The 15,900-nt window shown below is 45.8% G+C and overlaps 2 protein-coding genes across 3 annotated transcripts; one reads left to right on the top strand and one right to left on the bottom strand.

Moving 5' to 3' along the window:
* Positions 1 to 197: 197 nt before the first annotated feature.
* Positions 198 to 724, bottom strand: LOC108148858 (60S ribosomal protein L27). The gene has a single exon (XM_017276155.2). The coding sequence runs from the start codon at positions 688 to 690 to the stop codon at positions 283 to 285; it is 408 nt and encodes a 135-aa protein (XP_017131644.1). The 5' UTR covers positions 691 to 724; the 3' UTR covers positions 198 to 282.
* Positions 725 to 2,137: 1,413 nt separating this feature from the next.
* On the top strand, positions 2,138 to 15,411 carry LOC108148622. 2 transcript variants are annotated; one of them, XM_017275721.2, is made up of 4 exons: positions 2,138 to 2,321; positions 6,331 to 10,311; positions 10,959 to 11,097; positions 11,163 to 15,411. In XM_017275721.2, the coding sequence occupies exons 2-4, from the start codon at positions 6,389 to 6,391 to the stop codon at positions 14,511 to 14,513; spliced, it is 7,413 nt and encodes a 2,470-aa protein (XP_017131210.1). In that variant the 5' UTR covers positions 2,138 to 2,321; positions 6,331 to 6,388; the 3' UTR covers positions 14,514 to 15,411. The 2 variants fall into 2 exon arrangements, with proteins under 2 accessions (XP_017131210.1, XP_017131211.1); XM_017275722.2 differs by lacking the exon at positions 2,138 to 2,321 and adding an exon at positions 5,360 to 5,511.
* The last annotated feature ends 489 nt before the right edge of the window (positions 15,412 to 15,900 follow it).

Below are 15,900 nucleotides of genomic sequence, written 5' to 3'. Positions count from 1 at the left end.
ATTCGAAAATAAATATATATATATATATATTATTCGGACAATGCTGCCTGTGATAATAAAATGGGATGAATATAACGGTCTTGTAAGTATCAATATCCTTTTGGAAATACGAGTCCTTTCCGCATTGCTCACATAATTCCATGGGCATACGCCCCACTTGAACACTCAGAAAGAAGGCACAGTAGTTTCCACTTCGGTCAGTTTTATCAGAATTACTTCTTTGTTTATTAAACCTTAAAAAGAGCGACAATCCAGTGTAACCACAAGTAGCAAATGGGCAGCTTAGAAACGCAGCTTCTGGAAGAACCACTTGTTCTTGCCCTCCTTGTAGACGGACTCGAACTTGACGCGGGTCTGGAAGCGGTGCGTCTTGCGCTTGACGGGATCCTTCAGGTCCTTGGGCGACAGCTTCTCGAAGCTGATGTCGTGCGCCGTGTAGCGGGTGGGCATCAGGTGGTTGTAGTTCAGGCTCTTCAGGAAGGGCTTGACCTTGGACTTCTTCTTCAGCTTGTTCTTGCCCATCTTCTTGGTCACCTTGCGCGGATAGCGATCGATGCCGGCAACGAGGGCGTGACCGAAGGGCTTCTCCGGAGTACCATCGTCGGAGGTCTTGACGATGATGGCCTTGCGACCGGCGTAACGTCCGCTAAGGACGATTACGATCTTGCCCTGCTTCATGATTTTCCTCATCTTGGCGGTTTGCTCTGCAAATCCATTGTTATTGTTTGTTGGGTACATGAAAATGGAAAGAAAAATAAGTTAAGTTAGTAAATTCATCATAACGTAAAATTTTCTTAATGATTTTTGGCGCCATTTAGGAACGGCATAAATAATTTCCATAGAAATGTAAGATCTTATTGATTGGTAGAAACTTCTGAAACATCACGGATAACAACAAACTTAATTCCAAACTGACACGTTTTTCTTTAAATTGGCTTTTTAATGCGGATTTTAACCGCGATGTCCAATCTTGCATTTTATTATCTGTAGAAACAATGAGGATATCTAAAGAGGTTCAGGGAAGTGCTCCATAAGCTAGAAGACCATGCGGAGTGTTACATTCATACAGTTTTTTGACATTCTCAGAAACAGACGGACGGTAGGGACTTTGTGGAGTCAAACGTCTTTTTTTTACAGTGTTGCAAACCACAACTCCGTTTAGAAAGGTTTTAAATCCACAAGGAACACCACTCACAGGTCTGCCGGTAAGCAGAAAAAGATATATTTGTTAAAATTTAACTAAAATTATACGCGAAGCACACCACTCACCGGAAACGGGCGAAAAGAAAAGAAGGGGAAATTAGTGTGGCTGTGGCAAGTAGATCTGTCAAAAAACAAAAATACAATCGATATTTACAATGACAACGCTGATGTGGAGGCTAACTCCACTAAATATGGTTAGTAACTCTGCTACCACTGAAACGGTCACACTTAATATAAAGATGATAGTTTAAAAATCACAGTTAGGGCTGTGTTATAAAATATTGTATTAATAGGAAGAAATCAAATTGGTAAAATATTTATCACAACAAAAAGGTATTATAATTCAAAAACATAACGATCCTGGACCAAAAAGTGATTTTTAGCTCTTGGTCATCTTGGGCTTCTAAAGTTGGTCTTTAATTAATAATTAATAATTATAAATAATATCAAAAGTTACTAAAAAAATTTATGAATATTTATGCCGAAAATTCAAGGCTTAACAAAAACTGTTACCAATGAAGGCAGTAGCCCAAAATTTAAAACGAAGAAGAGTTTTTAAAATGCTTACTAAATGACTTTTACATATTGGTTATTGGATTGGATTGGATTATGGAATACCCCAAATATTACGATAAGCATATATGTATTCTTATTACAAAAAATATCGATATAATAAAATTTTGATATATTTCTCACATCCAGTTATTTGAATAAGTTGTAACAAGTTATGAGAAACATCGTTGTTTGCAAACATACAGCTTATAATTAATTAATTTTCTTTTCATAAATATACCTGCTAAGAAAATGATGATGATCGGGTAGCGCTGTGGAAAAGGGAAAGCAGAATAGAGATGGGAAAACAACGATGCTTCCCCGCCAAACATCGATGAATCCGATGTTTTGAAAACATCGATGCTGTCGATGAGGGCATCGATGTTTTTCCACCTCTACTCCGCGGTTGGTCGCAATTTGTTGATAAGCGCGTATTTGTATCTGTTTTGTCGCGAAATGAACTCGGAGCACAAATAGTCGCAATATCTGTGGGTAAACAAAGTGATAAAGCGCGAAATGTGTCAGCTAGTGGGCCAAGAAGCTGCCGAGAAACTGTTTTAGTCAAGGTAGGCGAAAAAGCCAAAACGGGGAATCTGAATCTGCCAGTGTGTGTGGGAGTATAGTCGCTGCCTCTTCCAATTGGAATTGTTCTTTTTTGGGGTGACAATAAAACGCAGAATGTTTACTTAATATATACGTTTTACCTTCTATGGAAGCGGTGTGTACGTGTGTGTGCATTGAAGCTATAACTTATAAATTTGAGTGTTTATAGTTCCTCTGCGTATTCCTTTTACAGGAAAAATCAATAAAAGTCCCAATCAGAATGCGGCTGCGCCCGAGTGTGCGTGTGCTCTCTAGGTGTGTGTGCGTGTGTGTTAGTGCTCCTTTATCAGTTGGAAAACGCATTATGTATGTTTTTCGTTTCCTTTTTGTGTTTTCGAATTGCTGCAAGTGATTGTGGCACGCCTAATTGATAACTATTTTCAACCACTGCCATTTCACCGCAGAAGCATAATTAATCACCGCATTTCGGTTTGCTCGGCCATTAAGGAAAATACAATAATATCTCTGCACGCTCGATTGTTTTACATGCCTACGAACATTACAGAAAAACGCACAACACAATTCCACACTGCATGCGCTCGTATTTAGTTTCCCTTTTACTTTTCCACAATTTACATAATCATCATCTGGCGGCGTCAAAGGCATAAAAGCAACCAAACAGCAAAACAACAATATAAAACAACTGAAAACGAAGTGGCGTTCATTAAACCAACTCACAAATGCACATACAAAAATCATATGTACGAACTTCAGTAGTTTAACTACATATGTGTATAGTTTTGTTATTTATATTTTTGCGCGAATTTCCCTGTGTGCCGGTTTAATGGCTTTCAGTTCCATCATCATCACCATCGGCTTTTCCGCCCCGCCCTTTCCCCCAAATCTTCAATTCTCCTTTCTTTGATAATTCTGCCGCGCGATTATTCAGTATGCAAAATGTGTGCCAAGCCAAAAAGAAAGACAGTGGGTGTAATTACTGAATTGAGGGCCAAAATCACTTAACTACTTAATGGGGAATCATCTGCATCGACTTCTAAAATCATTTATTTTAGATGTCACACACACTTTTGTCAATATCCATTTTTACTTGTAGGGGTGGGTAGAAGGAAAACCACCCCGAAACAATTGTTATATTTCTCTATCTTTCAAGTACTTCTAAGATCAGGTTTTATAAAGTTCACAGACCAATAGTAAATAGTTCGATAGTTTTGATTTTTGACCATAGGTGGCATTCACTTCAAGTCAACTTTTACAACTTTTACTTTTGCGAACAAATTACCCCTTTCTAAGAAATGGTAAAAAATATTTAAATTTTAATAAAATTTAAATGTTCTTAAAAAAGATGATTGACTTTATTAAGTCACTAAATACCATCTTAAACATTTTTTGCCCTATAATCTCTAGAAATTTAAAAACAATAGTAAACAGTAAAATGTTTAATGATAATAAACTGATTCACTTTCCATAAAATGATGGCCCACTCATAATAATTATTCCTAAAGACTTTAAATGTTTTGTCAAAGCGTGGGATACTTTAAAAACTCGTCTGCCAAAGAGCAATCCAATTTAAATTCCCAAATACTGTTGATTTAACCCGTTTAGTTAGGAATTGTGGCCATTGTGCGCTGAATGAATCCCTTATGTGTTTGCTTGGCCGGTTAATGACACGAGGAGTCGTCTCTGGGGGGACTTTAAAGCACTTGGCTAGACAAGTGACGCATATTTTCGCATTCTTTGTGGTACTTATATATACATATATATAGGATCTAGATGTATGCGGGCTGATTTGTCTAATTCGCGGATCGTTGATTCATCGAATTGCTCGTCTTTTTTGAATTCTTTCGACTGGCGAGAGCATATATCGTGGGCACATGTAGAACTCTTGCTAAATGTTAGTCAGTGTAGCGCCTTATCAAGGGACTGATAGGGATAGTCAGTCAGTCATATATATTTTGGGTTAAGGCCTCGGCAAACAATCGATCGACGATGATGAATGATTGGCCACTGTGCTGGCCAGTGCGGCATTCCATTCGAGTTTCGAATGGTTTGGATTGGATGGATGTATTTCCGCTGTTACACAAGCGATTTGCATTTCGCAGCCACTCAAATTGCGGTTACCACTTCTCGTTCGCTCGCCTTATATTTCTCTCTTTACGTTGGTCGCAATTAAAATTTGATTAATTTGCCAATTGGAGCTTGAACAAGTTGACTTGTGGGGAGCGAGAACTGGTACACGACCCGGGTCATTCCCGATCCCAATCCCAATCCACTTCAAATCTCTGGCTTGCATTGTCTACACAGAGAAAAAAGTAAGAGATTCGTTTAGTAGTTTCATTTAAATAGGTTTCTTATATTTAGTAAGAAACAATAGCTGCCATGTGCTAAGTTTCTATAATGTGTACGTAATTCTTTAAAAAGATTGTTACTATCTTATCATAAGCAACCTTTTAAAAATGACAAAATCGGAAAATTGGCACGATGATTATGTTACATCAATCAAGAAAAATACTTTTATACAAATTGATTTCCTAAAAAGAAAAGATGCAAAAGCATGACCATATATTTTATACAAAAATTTAAAAGTGCAGTAAAATTTCGCACGTTCGTCAAGATAAGTAACAACAAGTTGGTTACAAATATATGTTTTTTATATTAACACCAATAGCCATAAACACTTAGACCTTTATGAAAACCAATTATATATCAATTATATATCAGTTTATGGCCAATTTCTCCCAGTGTTCATACATATTTATGCTCGTTTGTCCATGCTCAATTTTACGCTACGATAACAACTAAAAAGAAGTGCAGCACCAAATTGCATTTGCACATAATTCAACGGTAGCTCAAATGAGAAATGGGAAATATGTCTTGTACTCCTATTCGTATGGAGTGTGTAGCAACAACAACAGCAATAACAACAAATGCTGTAGTACTATAACTGCTGAAAACGCATCTGTATCTTTTTCATGCACTGGAAATTCCGTAAAGACGACGCCGTGTGCCGCTAACTTTCTAAAAGATGCAGCGCCAGCTCAGCTAATCATGATAATGATTTAGCTGATTATCTGCTATTGTTTGTTGGCACTACCAGAAAGTTGGCCCGATGATTAAGTTACAGCCTGCTGCTCTATCACAATCAAGAGAATCTGCCACAACAGACGACTAGAACATTGTGCATCTGCTTAGAAAGTAGGTACCTTAATGAATAAAGTGAGTTCAACTAACTAATTAAAAAATTAAAAGTAATTAAATGTGATTATCATTGGAGTCAATTGATTTGTGACCGTAAGATACTTTCGTTTTTTATTTTTTATTGGGAAGTTGTATACTAAAAGAAACTTAAAACCTTAGCTCCCTTTTTTAACTGACTTCACCTTCTTAATCAACATTTATCGTAGTAGGATCATTGTATCATTGGGCTGACAAAGCTACCATCGATCATAAAACGGGTCATAAGCTTGTGATGAGTTAAGTGTAGGCGCTGAAATAGACAACTGTCACAATACATCTAGGTTTAACTAATTTAAAACAAAATATCTTAGACATGTGATTAAAATCGAATGTTTCCGACAGTTAAGTTTTAGTTTTCGATCGTTTATAATATTATAATTTGTATCATTTAATTTGTAAAAGCTTTAGAGAATTTGAACGCTTAATCTTAAAAATGTAATGATATTATTAGTGGTTTTGCCAACATTTTACTTTCACAACTAAATGTATTTGTTTATTACAATTCTTTTGGAAGCACCTCAAACTTATCTCCGCCCTATCCGGTTGCATTTTTGAGCGCTGCCCACACCTGATACTTGATATATGTACCATCCAACCAGATAGGCGATTCGTCTCTATTTCAGTCTTGCTCAGCGGATTATTACAGGCATTGGCGACTAGAGAGGCGTGTGCGTCTATAATTAGCCCACACGCCTTGGTCCGGCACTAAATTTATGGCAATTTATAGAGTCTCAATTGCGCCTCTTACTTACTTATCCCCATCTTCCTTTCTTGCAGGCCATGGACCATTGACTTGGGTCTCTAAGCATCTCCGAACCCCAATCCCCGCCAGGCCATGTTGGAACCAACAAGCACGCTGACGCCCGATCTGGAGGAGGGCATTGCCGGGCTCAGTCTGGACGATGTGGACGTGGACTCGGTGCCGGAACGCAAGCCGCACTTCCTCGACTATGATGCAGTGCCGCCGCCCGACTACGACGAGGATGGCCACTTTGGGGCCAGCTCGGGGGAGCAGCTGAAGATGGACAAGAAGTACGAGCGGGATGGCGAGGTTAGCGACTATGAGCTGGCCGCCAGTGGCTATACGAAGAAGGAGTTCACCCAGGACGACAACACGCTGCACTTCACCCAGAGTGGTGGCGCCGGACTGGTAACGGGATCTGCTTCTGGCTCTGGATCCGGATCTGGAGCAGTGGGCAAGAAGCCGACGAGCACCAAGCACTTCCTGGACGAGAATCCCATTCCGCCGGACTATATGCTGGCCCAGGAGCTCCGTGAGATGAGGGAGCATCGCAGCCTGGACAGAAACTTTGAACGGCAGTCGGCCCAGCAGCAGCAGCTGGAGGAGTTGCCTGCCCGCAACGGAGGTGGATCTCCGGCCAGTGCAGGTCGTCCCTCTCGCAGCAAGGAGCCATCCTATACACTCTCCCGCTTTCTGGATGGCGATTCGCCTGCTCCTGCTCCGAGATTGCCCAAGGGAGCAGCCTGGACCACCAGTTTTGACGAGCGGTACAGCTCGTCGGCAGTGGAGGCCACCCTGGGCTCCAAAGTGGAGTGTGTCTACTCACTGCTCTCCATGCTGGGCTCTAACGATCCTCTGGAAATGGCCAAAAAATTCCTCGAGCTGTCCGGCAATGGCCAAAGCTGCGCCACCCTGCGACGCTCGGGTTGCATGCCGCTCCTGGTGCAGATGATGCATGCGCCGGACAACGACCAGGAGGTGCGCAAGTGTGCCGGCCAGGCGCTGCACAACGTGGTGCACAGTCATCCGGATGAGAAGGCCGGCAGGAGGGAGGCCAAAGTGCTGCGTCTGCTTGACCAGATCGTGGACTACTGCTCCTTTTTGAAGACACTGCTCCAGAGTGGCGGCGAGGCCATTGCCGATGACTCGGATCGCCATCCCCTGGCGGCGATCTCGTCGCTGATGAAGGTCAGCTTCGACGAGGAGCACCGCCATGCCATGTGCGAGCTGGGGGCGCTGCATGCCATTCCCAATCTGGTGCACTTGGATCATGCTGTCCATGGCCCGAAGCCGGAGGATCAGTGCTGCAATTCCCTGAGGCGATATGCCCTGATGGCTCTTACCAATCTAACGTTTGGAGATGAGAACAACAAGGCGCTGCTGTGCGGCCAGAAGCAGTTTATGGAGGCCCTGGTGGCCCAACTGGACTCGGCTCCCGATGATCTGCTCCAGGTGACGGCCAGTGTGCTGCGCAATCTCTCCTGGCGGGCGGATAGCAACATGAAGGCTGTGCTCAACGAGATTGGCACTGTGACGGCCCTGGCTCTGGCAGCCATGCGGAACAGGAGTGAGAACACGCTGAAGGCCATACTCTCGGCCCTGTGGAATCTGTCGGCGCACTGCAGCACCAACAAGGCGGAATTCTGTGCGGTGGACGGAGCCTTGGCCTTCCTCGTGGGCATGCTTAGCTACGAGGGTCCCAGCAAAACCCTGAAGATCATCGAGAACGCAGGTGGCATACTGCGGAACGTGTCCAGTCATATTGCGGTGTGTGAACCGTATCGGCAGATCCTGCGCCAGCACAACTGCCTGGCCATTCTGCTGCAGCAGCTGAAGTCCGAGAGCCTCACAGTGGTCAGCAATTCCTGCGGCACTCTGTGGAATCTGTCGGCTCGCTCTGCCGAGGATCAAAAGTTTCTGTGGGACAACGGGGCGGTGCCCATGCTGCGTTCGCTGATCCACTCCAAACACGCCATGATCTCCGAGGGCAGCTCCTCGGCCCTGAAGAACCTACTGAACTTTCGCCCGGCCGTGCAGGATCACCACCAGCTGGATCCCATTGCCCGTTCCATGGGTCTGAAGGCTTTGCCCACTTTGGAGGCTCGCAAGGCCAAGGCGTTGCAGCAGGAGCTGGGCGAGCGGCACACGGCGGAGACATGCGACAACCTGGACAATCTGGGTGGCAAGCTGGCCAAGGAACGGGCTTCCAGTTCCAGCTCATCCAGACGCCATCCGGCTGTGCCCCGGCTAACCCGCTCGGCCATGCTAACGAAAAGTGAGAGCAGGGATTCGGTTTACTCGGCCAAGTCGGACTGCGCCTACGACCATCTAATCCGCTCCGCCTCCGCTTCGGATGCCCAACGCAAAGTGAAGCCCAAAATGAGCGACTTTGAACTGGAAATGGAACAGGATGCAGAGGCCACCGAGGAGCAGCCCATTGACTACTCCGTGAAGTACAGCGAGAATGCCACCAAGACCTCGACATATCAGGAAACGGACCTCGATCAGCCCACGGATTTCAGTCTTCGCTATGCGGAGAACCAATTAGAATCCGACCTGGACATATCAGGATCAGGAGCAGGTGCGCCAAAGAGCACTATAACTCCTCCCGCTGAAGCTGTGCCCGTGAAATCCGAAGGCCAGGAGATCCTACTCATTCTAGACGACAGTGTTAAATGCTACCAGACCGAAGACACACCCTATGTTATATCCAATGCGGCTTCTGTTACGGATCTACGGGTCACAGCTAAAACGGATGCAAAAGTAGAAGCTGCAGAGGTGGCTTCCAAGGAGGGCGGAGCTGCCAAAAAGCTGCCCAAGCTATCGCAGTGCGGATCTGGCTCTTATACGCCAGAGAAACCCATAAATTACTGCGAGGAGGGCACACCTGGTTACTTCAGTCGCTACGATTCCCTGAGCAGCCTGGATGAGTCCGGTAAGCCGGCTAACCAGGCCACAATCAAAACCAAATCAGAGAAGCAGGATCGGGAACAGGAAACCCAACGAGCAGCAGAGCAGGTCCTGGTCAAACCTCCCACGCAGGCCAATTCGGCATTGGAAACGCCACTAATGTTCTCGCGTCGCAGTTCCATGGACTCCCTTGTCCACGATCCGGATGTGGATGTGGTCAACTGCGATGACAAGAGCTCGGTGGTTAGTGACTTTAGTCGCCTGGCCAGTGGGGTGATTTCACCCTCCGAGATTCCCGATTCGCCCACACAAAGCATGCCACAATCTCCCAGGAGAAATAGTGCGGCTGGTTCGGGCCCCAATCTGGTGGACTCTCCGCCGGCTGTAATCCCGGCCAGCAACCAGCAACCATTGCGCAGCGTCTTCGAGGATGACCTGAGCAGCTTCAATGTGGAGCACACACCCGCTCAGTTCTCCACGGCCACCAGTTTGAGTAACCTGAGCATGGTGGATGACGAGAAACTAGGTGCTGCACCCAGTGTGGCCGAGGAGGACAACGAGGATGAGCTGCTCCTGGCCAACTGCATCAACATGGGCATGCAGCGCAAGCCGGTTGAGGTGGATGTGATGAACTCAAGCGAAGTGGATGTGGCTGAGGAGACCATTCGTAGCTACTGCACCGAGGATACGCCGGCATTGCTCTCCAAGGTGGCCAGTAACACGAATCTTTCGGCCATCTCCATGAACTCCATCGATCAGAAGGATGCTCCTGCGTCTGGCCAGGCACAGATTTACTCGCATCAGCTCTCGGATGATGTATCCTCAAATGCCTCGGACTGCGGCGGAGCAGCTGGTGGTCACCAGCTGCTGCAGCAGTGCATCCGCGACGGCATGCAGAAGCCCCTCTCCGAGGCAGCCTCCGATCCCATTGCCATGCTCCGACGGGGCGGTAACCCCTTGCCCGGCTACCTGCCCTCCGCCGATGAGATGAACAAGTTCCTGGTGGAGGACAGTCCCTGCAACTTCTCCGTGGTCTCCGGCCTCTCGAATCTCACCGTGGGTTCCAGTCTGGTCGGGCCGGCCGTGCAGCTCAAGGAGACCGTGTCGTGAGTAGTGATCCCAAGTTGTATTTGTATAAAGACAAGGGGGTATTATATATTTCATTTATAATCTGAAATTGTTGAAATTGCTGTTTAAAAGAATTGGTCTGACTTCCAAGTACAATTCTAAACCTATGGTTATTACATTTTTTACTTCAGAACTTTTTATTGTTACATACCAGGATTTATGTATTTAAATATTAATACAAACTTATATCTTAAATTGCTTTTAAGCTTTTTTTTATTATAGTTTGTAATTTAGTACTTTCCATTTCTACATCCCTGACTTTAAGTATTTAAATATTAACAGTATTTAAATTTAAATATTAAAAGTAAAAAAAGGCTTTTAATTTACTTATTTTATTTAAATTTAGGAACTTAGGAACTTTCCATTTCTACATTCCTGACTGTTAGTATGTATTTATTTGAAAAAAAGGCAAAGTAGGCTGTGATTGAATTTTTAATATTATTCTAATTGCCATTTGTAGGCTTAGTTTGATTTGGGCCATATGAGAAAATTGGTTGCCTTTCTATCTACTTATAGTTAATCTTTCTGTATCGAATGTTTTGCTTTAATGTCAAGTCCTGGTTCAAGTTAGAAAATGTCTTAAAATAACAGATAATCCATATTAAATAAATTAATTTTCCAACAGATCCAATGTAGAACCCAGACCTGGAATTGAACCGAAGCCCGGTAGACAAGAGCAAGTCCGAAGACCGCCGCATTGGCAAGATGATTCGCTGAGTTCACTATCCATTGACTCGGAGGATGACACCAATTTACTGAGTCAGGTAAGTTGTAAACAACACCTTTAATTAAACGAGTCTAAAACCATGTTTAAAACCTTTGCTTGCAGGCTATTGCCGCTGGCTGCAATAGACCGAAATCGAATCTTGGCTTCAGCTCGAACGGCAAGCGCTCCAGCTCGCTGAGCTCCTCGCAGCCGATAGCCATCAATGCGGCCACCTCGGCCAGTTCCCTCAATTCGGGGATGACAGTGCGCAAGAATCAGCATCAGCAGCATCAGCAGCAGCAGGAGTCGTACAGCTCCGTGGATTCCAGTGACTCCAATGACAACCAGTCCAAGTCGCTGTTCGAGCTGTGCATTCTGAAGGGCATGTACAAGTCGAAGGAACCCGGAGCGAGGGCCCAGCAGCTGCAGCAGCAACCCATTGTTGGAGCATCCGCATCGGCATCCTGCTCCACCCAGTCGAATCCCAATCTTAAGCAGTTCGATTCGTTGCCGGTGCAGTTGCCATCTGGAGGTGGTGGTGGTCAGCCCAAGCGGCAGCGCCATCATCATCATCAGCATCAGCATCAGCATCACCATCATCACAGGGAGCGGGAGCGAGAGCGCAAGGACGAGAAGCTGCTGCAGGAGTGCATCAACACGGGCATCTCCAAGAAGATTGGCAACAACAACAACAGCAACAACAGCAGCACCAGCACCGTGCCAAAAAACGTCCTGGCTACGTCTGCGGCTGCATTGGAACCGTGTCACCCAATGGCAGCTACTACATCAGCAAGTGCCCCCAGCACAGCAGCAGCTCCAGACGTAGAGCAGAAAGTGCACGCCAATACCAGCAGTCGGCACCCGAGCAGCCTCATCCTCAGCCCGAGTCCTATCGACGCCATCGCCACCGTCACCGACACAGCAAGAAGTCCAGCAGCTCCAGATCCAGGGAGCGGGAATCAGAACGATCTAGAGACCGCTATTGGGTCTAAGGATCAGCTGGACTCGGAGGATCGCTCCAGTGATGAGTCCAATCAGTCCTTCATCATGGACACCATGGTCAGGTTGGACTCGGCGCCCCACGAAACTTGCATTTCTGGGGCCAGCGAGAAGCACAAGGATCCAGACCTGATGCTCAAGTCCGTGGAGCGACTCACCATGGAGTTTGTCACCTCGGCGGAGCAGCTAAGGAGCAGCAGCAGCCAAAAGAACACCACGAGCAGCAACACCAACACCTGGAACGAGCACACCTGTCCCAATGACGTCAGCTTTCCCAGTGTGAGTCAAACGGCACCGGTTCTGGCTTCCCTGAGCTTGGATGAAGATCGTGTCACAGAGCGTGTGCATGAGCTGGCAGAGATTACGCCCACGAATGAGCAGCAGCCGATATCGCTGGAAGGCCAAACGGATACCCTGGTGAACGGACATGAGGAGAGGAGCTACTCGGGATCGGGTGGACTGAATTTCCAGTTGGGCGGACAAGTGCAGAACGCTGGCGTTCGATTGGAGCCACAAAGGCTGCTGTTCAATGGCACCAGTGCCTCCATGATGACCAACTCCACCATGATAGCGTTCGAGGCCAGGGCTTTGGCGGAAAACCTTCTCCAGCCTACTGCCGCCAACGATGAGGACAACACGGAGGAGATGACCTTTAGCCTCAACAGTTTGGATCTGGACAATGTGCGTCCGCCGTCGGGCATGGAATCGTTGAACAGCTGCTACCAGGAGCACTCCCAGCCGAGTTCGTTGCGCCAGCAGCAGCAGCAGCTCCTGCCCAGCAAGAGTCCCAGATTTGCGCGTAAAATGTTCCCAGCCAATTTGGTGGCCAGACGAGCACTTGGCCATTTGGCTGGCAGTGCGGAGAGCGTCAACTCCAGCTGCAATCTGCTGGACAACATCAAGCCGCCCTCACTGATGGACGAGCTGCTGGACTCCATGATCAGTGTGGACAGCATCCAGTCGGAGGTGGCCGACGGTGAGCAGGATGCATGCAGCATGGCCACCACCATTTCGGTGTCCAACTACGAGACGGCTGCCGGCGACGATCATACCATAACCATTCTGCAGAGCTGCTTTGACGAGGACGAAGATGCCACCATGAATGACTACAGCTCGGCGGAATCCACGCCCAAGCAGGGATCCACACCCTCGCCAAATCGTCGCTCCCTCACGCCCAAACAGAAGCGGCGTCTGAGCAAGGATCGCTACAAGACCTACACCATAGCCACCAGTTGCGAGATGGAAATGGAGGCCATGGAGGCCATGGAGCCCAATGAAACCCTGCAGATTGAGATTGTCGAGACTGCTCCGGCAGTGGCCACGCCCTCGCCACGTGCCAACGGAAGGAGGAGGGGCAGTGCGGAGCGGTACAAGACCCAGTTGATTGAGTGTCCGCGCGCCTTGATTCAACCCCAAGCGGATGATTGCCCCAGCGAGCAGCTCTCCTCCATTCGGGCCATGATGCAGCAGTTTACCTACATCACTGACATCAACATTGGCCAGGCCCAGGGGGCCACCGATCCTGGTGTCGAGCTAGAGGAATCTCCGGAATGTGATCAGAACTCGGAAACGGAGTCTTGCGAAGGCCAGGAGCCAGCTCAGTTGCCTCCTCCTCCGCCACTGGTGGAACTCAGATCCCCTGCGGCTAAACCCAAAACTCTAGAGCCCGCCACGGCCGTAAAGTTGGTAAAGGGTCGCAAGAAACCAGCCTATGTGTCACCGTACAGCATGCAAAGTCAGAGGAGTGGAGCAAATGCCGCGGGCATGGCCAAAAAGAAAACCCTATCGCCCACAATTGCCAAGCGCAGTGTGGTGCCCAATGGTGTCAAAAAGAAGGGCAATCCGCCAGCGGAAGTGGCTGCACCCGCCCGCCTGGAACGTCAGGGAACGTTTGTCAAGGATGAGCCCACCAACTCGCAGGTGCAGGTGCCCGTGGTGGAAGCTAAAGTGGCTCAAACGACCAGTCCCGGTCATCGCGCCTCCAAGCTGCCCACAAAGAAGGATTCGCCCTCGAAAGCTGGTGGCTCGCCCAAGAGGATTCCTCCAGCTGCAGTGCGTCGCGGGGTGACGCCACAAAGAGCCAACACCAGTTTGCGCCTGGCCGGAGCCAAGTCAACGGCTGCCTCGCGTGCCGTTTCCAATCGAGTGTCGTCCACAACGCCGCCATCCCGCAGCAATTCCAATCTGAATGGAGGCAGTGCAGCCGCAGCAGCGGCAGCGGCCAAGATCAACCAGGCCCAGAGTCGAATTGCCAACATCTGGAAGCGAGTGGACGAGGCCAAGACCAAGCAGACTGGAGCCAGCAACCTTAAGTCGCAGAAAACCAAATCTTCCAACACGCTCAACGGGAATGGAGCAAAGCCAACGCTACTGCGCAGCTCCACCTTTGATAATACCCCAAATCCAAATCCCCCAGCAGGAGGAACATCAGCAGTCAAGTCCAAGTTGCCAGTGGTGGGAGGAGCTCGGAAATAAGGCACACATTATCACAAATTAGGCAAGTTCAATGTGGAGACTGGATCAGGACAAGCATTTTATTTGAAACGGAAGACGCACACAGGTCCACATCCACAAGCAACGCTAGGGTCCGAGTTGAAATCAAAGAGTTTTTAGGCTAGGAGGCAATATATATACAATGTAATCCATATACTACTCTCCCCTTACTTTATATACATAATATACCATGTAGTCCCTAAACTTTGTAAGCAACTAAACCAGTCTAGCATAGAGTTAGCGCAAATGCAAAATGCAAAACTCCTCCTAGTAACTTCAACTAATCCAAATCACAGTCGGAGAGGGAGCCATTCGGTTCCCGATCGTGTGTAGCCAAATGTATTGCATATATATTATATACACTAGGTCAGGCCTTTCAACATATGTACAACAACTCTCCCTTATATATACAAAATGTATACTGGCATATATATAATTGATATATATTCGATTTGACACACATCAATTAGAAAGGGTTACTGAATTTTCATTTAACTTTCAACATTAGTTAGAAAGAGTTGCCTCAAAAAAAAAAAAGGGTGCAACTATTTAAATCAATTACAATCGCATAATCCCAAAGTGAAATTCAGTTGGGATTATATTTTATAAGTTTAACCTGCCCTTGGCTTCCTTATGCAAAAACCAAATATTTCAAGGAGAGAAATGAAAACCACTTTTTGTAGTCACAGCTTTTTAAGTATTCTTTTATATAATTTAGCATTCTTAAGGGTAAACAGTTTTAGAAAACAGCTTTTGTATTAAGCCAATCATTTGCGACTTAGTTCTTAACGATCCAATGCGATTAACAATTTTTAATATTAATAAATCGAAATATATGCTTTTTGTCAGCAAATACAAATAAAAACAAATGTGAAATTTATTTATTCGAGTCCTTATTTCTCTTTGGCAAACGAAGAACGTTTCGGGAATAACATTTACATATTTTTTGTGCTTTAAACAATTTTTAGTTACATGAATGTTAGATATGATTTTTGTCAGTAAATAATAAAAAAAAATAATTAGTAGTTTATTCAAGACCTTATTTATAATGGAACAAGATCTTAAGGTCTTATTTTAAACAAACGAAAACAGAGCTAGCAGTGAACTTAAATTTATAAAACGTTTCAGGAATTATTTCTACATATTTCAGCGATTCAGAGACCTATTGTAAACATTTTTCGAATAAAATAGTCAATTTTCGAAAGGAAAAAAACTTTAATTTTTAACAAACGAAGATAAAAATATATCTAAACACTTTTCAATTAAAGTTTTTGTTAATTTTTGTAAGAAAATTTAAATTCGTTTTAGAAAACGAGATCAAAGCCAGGCATTTAATCTACAAATTTTTGAGTTTTTAAAGTCAGAAAAT

The sequence above is a fragment of the Drosophila elegans genome, unplaced genomic scaffold (genome assembly GCF_018152505.1).
Source record: "Drosophila elegans isolate 14027-0461.03 unplaced genomic scaffold, ASM1815250v1 contig_476, whole genome shotgun sequence".
Classification (NCBI taxonomy): Eukaryota; Metazoa; Arthropoda; class Insecta; order Diptera; family Drosophilidae; genus Drosophila; species Drosophila elegans.
The sequence above is the reverse complement of the archived record's forward strand: the minus strand, read 5'-3'. Positions and strand labels throughout refer to the sequence as shown.